Source organism: Poecilia latipinna, unplaced genomic scaffold, assembly GCF_001443285.1.
Source record: "Poecilia latipinna isolate Pla-1442-1.1 unplaced genomic scaffold, P_latipinna-1.0 Scaffold3771, whole genome shotgun sequence".
Taxonomy (NCBI): Eukaryota; Metazoa; Chordata; class Actinopteri; order Cyprinodontiformes; family Poeciliidae; genus Poecilia; species Poecilia latipinna.
Genome location: NW_015116387.1, coordinates 14,162 through 24,581, shown reverse-complemented (window position 1 = coordinate 24,581; position 10,420 = coordinate 14,162). Strand labels below are relative to the sequence as shown.

At 47.6% G+C, this 10,420-nt stretch overlaps 1 protein-coding gene across 1 annotated transcript in view; it reads right to left on the bottom strand.

The window, feature by feature from the left end:
• tg (thyroglobulin) overlaps positions 1 to 10,420 on the bottom strand; it is a 34,237-nt gene that overhangs the window by 12,193 nt on the left and 11,624 nt on the right. The window contains exons 14-36 of the mRNA XM_015024699.1: positions 10,286 to 10,360; positions 10,101 to 10,204; positions 9,096 to 9,207; positions 8,854 to 9,015; positions 8,570 to 8,761; positions 8,215 to 8,342; positions 7,991 to 8,138; positions 7,246 to 7,404; positions 7,031 to 7,174; positions 6,751 to 6,915; positions 6,562 to 6,683; positions 6,168 to 6,500; positions 5,990 to 6,095; positions 5,299 to 5,487; positions 5,059 to 5,229; positions 4,901 to 4,987; positions 4,766 to 4,831; positions 4,555 to 4,692; positions 3,749 to 3,925; positions 3,567 to 3,681; positions 1,868 to 1,947; positions 1,598 to 1,735; positions 1,452 to 1,517 (exon numbers count right to left, since the gene is read on the bottom strand). Coding sequence (XP_014880185.1) covers positions 1,452 to 1,517; positions 1,598 to 1,735; positions 1,868 to 1,947; positions 3,567 to 3,681; positions 3,749 to 3,925; positions 4,555 to 4,692; positions 4,766 to 4,831; positions 4,901 to 4,987; positions 5,059 to 5,229; positions 5,299 to 5,487; positions 5,990 to 6,095; positions 6,168 to 6,500; positions 6,562 to 6,683; positions 6,751 to 6,915; positions 7,031 to 7,174; positions 7,246 to 7,404; positions 7,991 to 8,138; positions 8,215 to 8,342; positions 8,570 to 8,761; positions 8,854 to 9,015; positions 9,096 to 9,207; positions 10,101 to 10,204; positions 10,286 to 10,360 — 3,177 coding nt within the window. The remainder of the gene's footprint in view (positions 1 to 1,451; positions 1,518 to 1,597; positions 1,736 to 1,867; positions 1,948 to 3,566; positions 3,682 to 3,748; positions 3,926 to 4,554; positions 4,693 to 4,765; positions 4,832 to 4,900; positions 4,988 to 5,058; positions 5,230 to 5,298; positions 5,488 to 5,989; positions 6,096 to 6,167; positions 6,501 to 6,561; positions 6,684 to 6,750; positions 6,916 to 7,030; positions 7,175 to 7,245; positions 7,405 to 7,990; positions 8,139 to 8,214; positions 8,343 to 8,569; positions 8,762 to 8,853; positions 9,016 to 9,095; positions 9,208 to 10,100; positions 10,205 to 10,285; positions 10,361 to 10,420) is intronic.

Below are 10,420 nucleotides of genomic sequence, written 5' to 3'. Positions count from 1 at the left end.
GAGCAGCTTAACAGGAGAGCTAACAAGAGAGCTAACAAGGGAGCTAACAAGAGAGCTAACAAGGGAGCTAACAGGGGAGCTAACAGGGGAGCTAACAGGAGAACTAACAGTGGAGCTAACAGAGGAGCTAACAGGGGAGCTAACAGGAGAGGTAACAGAGGAGCTAACAGGAGAGCTAACAGGGGAGCTAACAGAAGAACTAACTAACTAATGTAACAGCCATCAGAGTCTGAACTGATACCAGTTACAACATTTACCTTTTGGATCTTTAAGTTATTTTTGATTTGAATTAAATTTTAATTGATAGCTTAGCATTTAATGTTTTTTTCTAATATTGAAACTGTTTAGTTCTCTTAGTTCCCTAACTTAATTTTTCAGTATAAATCTTAAAGCGTTACTTCATTTGGCTGTTTTATAAACTTAAATTTTTGATGTCCGTGTTTAAGTTTTGGTTGTTGACTGTTAAGAATTGTTAAAGTGGTTAGTCATTTATATTCATGCTTTTATTTTGAAGTGGGTGAAGACTGTTTATGCAGTAGTTCCATTTCTTCTTACCCAGAATGCATCACTGTAGTTATACAGTTTAAAATCTGCTGATGTCCTGTGGCTTCCTAACCGAAGTACTGCTGTGGTCAGTCAGGCTAAATCAAAATCAGAATTAGCAAAACTGCACAACTATAGAACTGAAACCAGCAGTGAAACGTTTGTTCCAGATAACCTCAGGCAGGTGCTACGCTGTAGCACATTTTGTGTTATTGACACATGGTGGGTGTCAACATGATTGAATTTATCACCTTAGAACTCATTTCTAGCAAATAACGTGTTAGCAAAGTGTTTTAGTGTTAGCGCAGCTAACCTTTGAGTTAACTGTGCTAACCCTAAAGCGCTAATCGAAACGTTACAACACTGAAGTGCTATGCCAAAATGTTATTTAGTACTAGCGTTAACGGTAAGGCGCTAAATTTAACCATGGTGTCACCCACCATGTTGAAGCTGGTGCATTAGCTTCTGCTAAATACTGTGTTGGTACAGGGTTTTAGCCCTAGTAGCGCTAATGTTCATTAGCCCTGTAGTGTTAGCGCAGCTAGCTATTTAGTTAGCGATGCCACCAGTGACTGAAACGATCTGGATTAACGGTTCTCCAGGATTTCAGGAGGATTTTTTTGGCTCCAAAATGTAAAAAATGAGAGTTGGATTGGATCGCACTGCGAATGTTTCTGTGGTGCCAGACCCTGGTGCCAGACCCTGGTGCCAGACAGTGGTACCAGACCCTGGTACCAGACAGTGGTACCAGACCCTGATGCCAGACCCTGATGCCAGACGGTGGTACCAGATGGTGGTACCAGACCCTGGTCCCAGACAGTGGTACCAGACCCTGGTACCAGACAGTGGTACCAGACCCTGATGCCAGACCCTGGTGCCAGACGGTGGTACCAGACGTAGAGTCTCACCGTTGTTCCTAGGGTTCCTCAGGCTGAACGGAGGACACAGGGCCGGGGACGTTGTCCACTGATTGACTGAAAACACAAACATCTCATCATGACTGCGTCCTCCTGCAGGACATGCCTGAGCTAGCGTGTCTGTGTGAGTCTGGTACCGGGTTTCTGGTACCAGCCGAACGGCTCTGGGGACGTCTCTGCTTCAGGAGGCGAACAATCCTGAGTCCTCCAGGTTGAGGCGTCGTCTTCACTGCAGGTCAGAACCCCGAGGCTGATCAGAGGCAGACAGAGCAGGCCTGAACACACAACAACAACATCATCATCATCATCATCACCACCACCATCATCATCATCATCACCATCATCTTCATCATTAGATGAAGGCCTGATTCTGCTCATCTCCTAATTTTGACCTCAGCTGGATTTACCTCTTGATTTGGTCTCATGGACAAACCCGAAACCACGGCAACAGGGGTCCTCGTCGCAGCGGCGCTCGCACTCCCTGAACCTGGAAACAGAAACGGCTCTAGATGAAAACATGGATGAAGGCTTGGAGGCAGACATGATGCTGAAACTGACAGACATTGTGGTTCTGACATTGTCTGTCCCTGGGTCTCTGTGTTTCATTTGTCCCCATTGTGTCTTATTGTGGAAAGGGAAACATTGCTAAGAGTGATGCGGTTATAATAACCCCTAGTGAAGTCCAGCAGGCTATAGCGTGAGAATAAGGCAACATGTTCTGACAGCATTGCAGCAGAACATCTGAAATAAGCAAGTCATAAAGTGTCTGTGCTGCTTGCAATGTGTTTCTCTGGGTTCATGGCCCAGGGCCCGACTCCTGATTCCTTATTATCGGTCACCTGGTGCCTGTAATTAAGGACAAAACTAGCAAAGTTGGTAGCCTTAATAACTACGGATCAACAGTGTGATCTCTAAATCTTGCTGAGTCGTCTCAATCAGTTTATTAGTGCAACAGATAATCAATTTGGTTTCAAAGCCAAGTTGGGAACTGATGAGGCAGCAGAAGCAAATCTAATGAAAGGTGAATCTGTGTTAACTGGGTTTGTTGACGCCTGTAAGGCCTGTGATTGGGTCAATCGCTACCAGTTATTTGATAAATTAAATCAGAGACGTGCTCCAGATATTATTATATGAACTTTAGTTTGTGGTATTCTAACCAGAAAATGGATGTAAAATGTGTTAATATCATCTCTGCCTCTTGGTGAGTAACAGTGGGTCAGAGGTCACTTCTCTGACCTGCCCTGTTTCACCTGAACATGGACGAACCTCTGCAGAACTGGATGTTTGATCAGTGATACTCTGGTTAACTGTGTGCTGATGACCAGGCTGACCTTTGATCCAGCAGTGCTGGTTTTCAGCAGTTACTGGATATCTGCTCTGATTATGGGCTGAGATATGATGTGCAGTAAGAAAACTGTGTAGGACAGAAGAAGAACTTTGTTTCCTGATGTTTTTCTGTTGGGGCAAAAGTTAAATGTTTGTTCCTAAACTAAATATGTGGGTCACAGAGCAGCTCTGTGATGATGGTGACGCTTATCGGCAGTGTTCATGTTGTACGCCCAGGCTAACACACTGGGGAGGAAGTTTCACATGTGCACTGATGGGGTATAATAAGGCTGTTCAAAGCTGACTGTACATCCCTCTACACATCTCCTTTGAGGTGTACATTTACAAAGCCAGCATGCAGAAACTTAAGGTCGCTTAGAGACTCCCTGAGAAGTCAGTTAGGAAAGCAGGTCCAGCTGTGCAGTGATGTTTGTAACATGTCAGGACGCTCCAGGCACTCGTGAGAAATGTGATGTACAAGTTTATGTGTCGTTTGTGCAGCTTATTGAAAAGTCTTACTGTAATGTTTTCACATCCTGTCAGGTACAAGTCGGCTCTGTGGAAACATTGGCATGCAGGTCTTTTATAACATTTCATTTTATTTTGTGTGTTGCTGTTTCAACCAGTCTGTTGAAACAGTGTCTCACTTTGTCTCAGAATGTGTTTTTGTCTCTTTATGTCTGAATTTGTCTCATATTGTCTCCTGGTGTCCACCATGTTGTCCTGAATGTGCTGAGGTCAGACTGTCTCGACCTGCGGGTGTTCTGGTTCTGGTCTTACCCGTCAGGCAGCAGCTGGTTCTGTCCCAGCGTGACCCGGTTCCTCACAGAGTATGACACCATCTTCTGGAAGGGAACCCGCTCATAAAAACTCTGGACCGGTCCGCTCAGATCCACTAAAACAGAACCAGAACCGTCATTGTGTCCTTCATTCAGACTCGGATCCCAGAGCCTCATCCTCACCCTTCTTGCTGTAGGTGTTGTTGGTCGCTCTGTCCAGCAGGGGGCGACAGGAGCGTCTTATCGGCTGGTCGTAGCCGCCGCAGACTCTGGTGTCCGGATACAAGGCGCAGCGGAAGAAACGGTCCGACTCAGATTCTCCGAGGTCGGTGACAGAACACCACTCCTCTTCATCACAACCTGAAACACAAAACCATGACGGCTACTGAGCGCTGCCTCCAGCCGGCAGGGTCACTGCACCTTCCACAGAGCATCTACGCAGCCAGAGGGCTCACTCTGTCCTTTTTCTATATCTATAAGGGCTCAGTAGCTAGAGTTACTAGCTCTAGCTACTGACCTTTTTGTAACCTTTCACAAAAAGGTTGACCTTTTTGTGAAAACTTGTTTAATTCTGCAGTATTTTGCCTAAAACTTCCTCGGTGCTGCCCTCTTTCAGTTGAATGGCAGCATTGCAGTTGCATTTTACCATTGGTTACAACGGTCCAGCAGAGTTGATGTCTGCGTCGCAGCCTGGCATTCAGCAATAAACCAGCTCACTGAAAGTCTAATAACACAAAAAAGTTGCTAATTTGTTGATGATTGTCTTTTTGAAAATTCACTAATGGGTCTGAAAAGTTGCTAATTTGGCAAGGCAACAGCCCCACCCTCTGCTAACCACGCCCACTCTGACGTTTTGGGGGCGGGGCTAAACTTTCACAGAGCTGTTAGTTACGAATTAAAAACAAACATCCTGCAGTTGAAGTGAAACCTGAAATCAGTTCCCACAGAGGAGAGAAACCACGCATCTGTTAAAACAGAAAGCTGCATACGTGTGAGGCACCAGAGCAGGGCATTCTGGGAGCTGTAGTCGTTTTTGCTGAGCCAGAAGGAGAGAACGGGCTGTTTCCTCTGAGGGTCCACCAGGACCTCGGCGCTGGACAGAGACTGGAACCTCAGCTGGACAGTCGCTGCAGACAGAACCAGCGTCTTCATCACAACATTCATCAGGAAACTCATCGTCATCATCAGAGCGGATCAAACCGTTCAGAGGAGCCGGAACCTCTGCTGCACCGCAGGACGCTGATCCAGAACCACCGGCGGCTGCAGCTGAGACAACAGAACCTGGTGAGTCGAGCAGAACCATAGCAAACGGGTCAGTCCAGGAACAAGGCGTACCTGTGTTCAGGTAGATGGCCTGGAAGCTGATGATGGCGGCCTGGTAGTCCTTCCTGTTTCTGCTGTCGCCAGGCAGAGCGCTGTCAGCTGGACAGAACCAGAACATTCAGTCTGGGTTTGGACCGGGCTGGTCAAACCGAGCTGCGTCGCTTTCTTACTGATGGTGAACTTTTCTCCGCCAAAGTCGAACTCGAAGCTGCGCTGCTGCTTGCTGTAGCTAAGCCCCGCCCCACAGATCCTATTGGCCGGTCCCTGGCCAATCACGTCCCAGTCCTCGTCCTCACACATCAGAACCGACGGCGCTCTCAGCCAGCCACACAGCAGGGAGCCTTCATGGGTCAGACAGCAGGTCAGCATCCAGAAAGGCCCAGTGAGGCTCTGTCTCCATGGCAACCCACCTCCATCCAGGACGTTCTGGTTGAGGATGAACCCGTGGCAGCAGGCGTCGCGGCTGCAGCCGTCCTGGCAGAACCGGCGCACGTCGGACAGAGACGTGTTCCTGGAGGAGAACACCTGAGTCCTGAACACACCTGAGACCGCCTTCCTCATCCTCATCCTCACAAAACTCTGGTGCTGAAGCTCCGCCCCTGGAACAGAGGACACACCCACATGAACACGCCCAGGTACGCTCACACCTGGCCAACCAGTGGAGGCCGTTTGGAAAGATCATCACAAATTAATCATCTGGATTAATCAGCCTGAAAACAACAAATATTTGTACTGTATTATTCATTCATTTATAAATGTCACAGTTTCAAAGCTAGCTACTTAGCCTGAAGCTAACTTTGTAAATAGCAAGCTAACTATTTAGCTAAGACCTAAGTATTCAGTTTACCAACTAAATGGTTAGCAAGCTAACTATTTAGTTGTTGATAAAGCTCCTAAATATTTAGTGGTTCTGGTTGTCATAGTAACTATTAATCTCCCTGAACTAAAAAAAAAGCTGAAAATGTGGCAGAAAATTAATGAAATGTGTTAATAAATGTGTTCCTGAAAACTTCCAGCAGGACCTCAACAGGAAGCAGATTGGATCCGTGCAGAGGGTTCTGGTTAAAGAGAGTTAAAGGTCACATGGCGGCGGCAGCTCACCGTTCTTCCTGAGGACGAACAGATCTGAAGCTCCGCCCCTCACCCTCAGAGAGCAGCGCAGCTGGTGGAACCGCTCGGCCCGAGGATTACCCAGAAACCCCGTGGCCTGCAGAAACACACACAGCTGGAGCAAGATCCTGGCTCTGAAGGGCTGACCTTTGACCCGAAGCCTGCTTACCTGCTGGGAGGCGCTGCAGACAGCATTCAGAGAGCTGTACAGGTCACAGCGGGTCCGCCTGTCGAACAGCGCCACATGGTGGCAGGACGGCTCCACTGCACATGCTGAGACAAACACAGGACGTTCACAACCCAAACCAGAACCGGGACCAAACTGGTCCTGGTTCTGGTTTGGTCCTGGTTTGGTTCTGGTCCTGGTTTGGTCCTGGTCCTGGTTTGGTCCTGGTTTGGTTCTGGTACTGGTTTGGTCCTGGTTTGGTCCTGGTTTGGTCCTGGTTCTGGTTTGGTCCTGGTCCTGGTTTGGTCCTGGTTTGGTCCTGGTTTGGTTCTGGTCCTGGTTTGGTCCTGGTCCTGGTTTGGTTCTGGTCCTGGTTTGGTTCTGGTCCTGGTATGGTTCTGGTCCTGGTTGGGTCCTGGTTTGGTCCTGGTCCTGGTTTGGTCCTGGTTTGGTTCTGGTCCTGGTCTCCAGCCCCGACCATCAGGTCCGACTCAGGAACAGCCTGGAACCGGGTGAGAACTGAACGACAGAAAGCGGGTCAGAACCTCGGAGAGCTGCGCTCTGATTGGCTGCCGGGCCGCCTCACCTGAGCACTCCTCATCCGTCAGACGCTCTTCCCGGCTCGTCCACTCAAGCTCCACCCCCTCGTTGCTGACACACCTCCAGCCCCCAGACAGGAAGTTGGGCTGAGCCAGCAGGAAGTCGCCGCTCTGCGAACAGCGCAGGCCCCTCCTCTCGCAGTCCGTCTCACCTGAGAGGCAGACAGGTGAGGAAAGAGGTTAGTAACTCACCTGAGAGCAGGTGAGCAACACTGGAGCATCAATAAAACAGGAAGCGAGTTTTTAATTTTTCCTTCAGAGACTCACACTGATTGGCTGCTGAAGCGCCTGCAGGGGAGGAGCCTCTGGGACACCTGGTGCAGAAGTCCCGCCCCTCTAGCTCCTGATAGGTTCCCTGAGGGCAGAGCAGACACACCCCCTGCTGGTAGAAGCTGCCGGCAGGACAGACGACTGGAAACGAAACAATGGAACCGTGAGCCTGCGCCGGACGGAGGCCCGCAGGGACAAACCGCCTCACTCACCGCAGCCTGCGCCGTCGCTGGACAGCCGGTAACCATGGGAACAGCCAAAGGTTGGCGGCGCCACCGAGACCAGTTCGGGGTCAGATGTCAGCATGGAGCGGAGATTACCCAGAATTCCCTGAACTCCTTCCAAAAGTCTGGATTCATTCAGGAATATCACTGACGGAAAAAATAAAAACAGGATCATTTAATCAATAAATCAATAAATCAGCTTTTCTGACACACACTGCACATATTCTAATGCAGCTGTCTTCTAATTAACCAAAACATTTAACAAGTTGGAATTATGAAAATAGATCTGCTAATAGAAACGACATTTCTAGAAAAAAGGTTTGACTTTGAATCCATGGCATCTGAACAATCAGCAAAATTCCCAAAACGGAGCATAAATACATAAATACACCTCCTGTTCACATCTATCGTTTTTACAAATAATGACACAAAATGACTTTAATCCCATTTATTATTTAATGGAAGTTTATTGTAGTTTTGCTCTGCTAAAGCAAACGTTACTTATTGTAACTATGATGAGTTTGAATTTAAATCTGTAAATTTATGGAGAGTTTCTGTTTCTGAACTGAATCTGTCAACTAAAAAACTGTGAGATGATATTTGATGCTCATCAGAAATCTGTCAATTTGAAGTTTGAATTAAAAACCTAGAATGTTTCCACTGATATCTGCTCAGATCTGACGCTTAGTGACAGAGAAGCTGAAATTTGAGTCTCTGTTTAAGGAATACTCGCCCATGTGATGGAGGTGAGGGAGGTCAGAGGTCGTGAGGTCGGAGAGGTCGGCGGTCCAGCGCAGCGTGAGCCTCACCGAGTCGCCGGCGTCGCACCACAGACCCACCGCCGAGTCGCCGCACAGCGCCACGGACCGACCCGACGGGAGCTGAGACACGAAACGAGCCGGGTCAGAACCGGTTCAGAACCAACCGGGCCACCCAACTGCATGAGATCCAGCTCACCTGAGCAGAGCAGAGCCCCCTGCTGGCCACGAGGCTGAACAGCAGAGACGACAAACCGCTGATACGAGAGCAAGAGACGGAGAGCGACCAGATCTGAGAGGAAGACAAAGACTGGAGGGGCTGGGAGACTAAGACACACACACACACACACACAGACAGAGAGAGAGACACACACACACACACACACAGACAGAGAGACACACACACACACAGAGACACACACACAGATTTCAGATTAAACCAAATTACTCCAGATTACTCAACTCATTTAAAATTAAACCAGATTAAATTTATATCGATAAATATCACATTACCAAAAAGATAAATAAAACAAAATAAAACCTGACTGACTCACTCTGACAGGCTCCACTCAGAGGTTTGTCTCCTTCGTCCCATTGGCGACTCTTAATGCTACACAGGAAACTGCTAACAGGAAGTGAGTTCTGGTAACCATGGTGACAGACAAGGTCACAGCTCTGCCGACCATCAGCCGCTGGATGGCACACCAGTGCACCATGGGTAATGTTGGGGGCGGGACAAAGAGGACCTGCACATAAAGAGCAAACATTTGGACCAATCAGGAGCCGGAGCTGCAGTTCCACCTTCGTCCAGCAAGGGGCAGCCCAGGTTCAGACTCACGGTCACATGACGGCGTGCGTCCCGTTTGTCGCAGCGATCGGGTCCCGGCCATTTCCTGTCCGTCCTCAGAAACGCACCAACAAGAAGTGACATCACACTGCAGTGGGTCGAAGGAGCCGTCAGGGCGACAGCGGAGCCGCTGCAGCTCACACCAGCTGGGACCTGAAGGCAGCACCGAGTTTACAGAGCCACCCTGAATGCACCGCAGGCAGCACACTGCACCTGAGTGTGTGTGTGTTTACAGGTCAGCTCTCCGGCGGCGCTCCGGGATGCCGTCTGGAGCGTCTCTCCTGTCAGCGGGTTCACACACCAGCCTGCAGCGCCCCCTGTCTGCAGCACAGAGAAACGGCCATCCTGAAAACAGGAAAACAATTAAACCTTTATTAAAACAGGAGAGAAACAAAACGATGCATGATAGCAAATACAGAAATGCAGGTTATATTACAGTTTGGAGAAAAAAATCAATACACAGTTTAGATTTTGAGTCCAAAGATCTGACAACGGTTCATCTTCAGTTCACAGATTTTGTTTCTGCGTTACGATTTTCAGGATTTTTGTAAATCCCAATTTGTCTTTATTTAATCAATCATCTGTTCTTCAAAATATTTTCAAGACGCTTCCACAGCTGATGTTCACTCAGACAAAGAGAAATGTGTCTTAGCGCCACTTTTCAGAGGAAGTCCAGCCCCCAGAGTCTTAACTGTAAAACGCAAATAGAAAAGAACCAATTTGAAAACTTGATCTGATTTTTTTAAAAGTAAAATGTAACAAAATAATTTGAAAAGTATCTGGGAAAAAAAACTTTTTTTAAAGAATAGAAAACAATCGAAAAAAATCACATTCGAAAAGATAAAATTTTAAAATAAAAAAAATCTTTAAAAAATTATTTGAAAATATAGAATGTGAAGAAAATTTGAAAAAATTAATTGATACAATAAAATGTAAAAGCAATAACAGAAACGCATGAATGTAGGTACAATTATTTCAGACACATTGTAACTCACTCTCATCTTTTGATTGAGAAATTTTGCAGGGCTTAATATTTGAAATGCATTTATTTTATTTTTTCACATTTTAATTTCTGAAGTGTTTTCTTTGAAAGCTCTAATATTGGAAGAAATTTCTTTGAAGGCCACACAAAATCATATTGAGGACTGAAAATGGCCCCTGGCCCACGCTTTGGCCAACAATGACCCACAGTGAGCTCTGTCTGTGTGTGTGTGTGTGTGTGTGTGTGTGTGTGTTACCTGCTCACACTGTGGGTGGTAAGGCGAGGCGGTGGTGATGTCAGAGGCTTTCATCCAATCAGAGAGCAGAGAGTGAGCCTCCGCTCTCTGGCAGCGACTCCGACCTTCAGCAGGAAAAAGTTTTAATCAGAAAAAACCGACAGGAAGACGAACCGATCCACTTCCGGGTGTGAATACTTTCTTACAGCGCGGCAGACGGAGCGAGCGGCGCAGAGACCCGGGGATGAACTCTCCTTCTTCATCCACACACCAGCACTGACCTCCCCACACACACACACACACACACACACACACACACACACACACACACACAGAGAGAG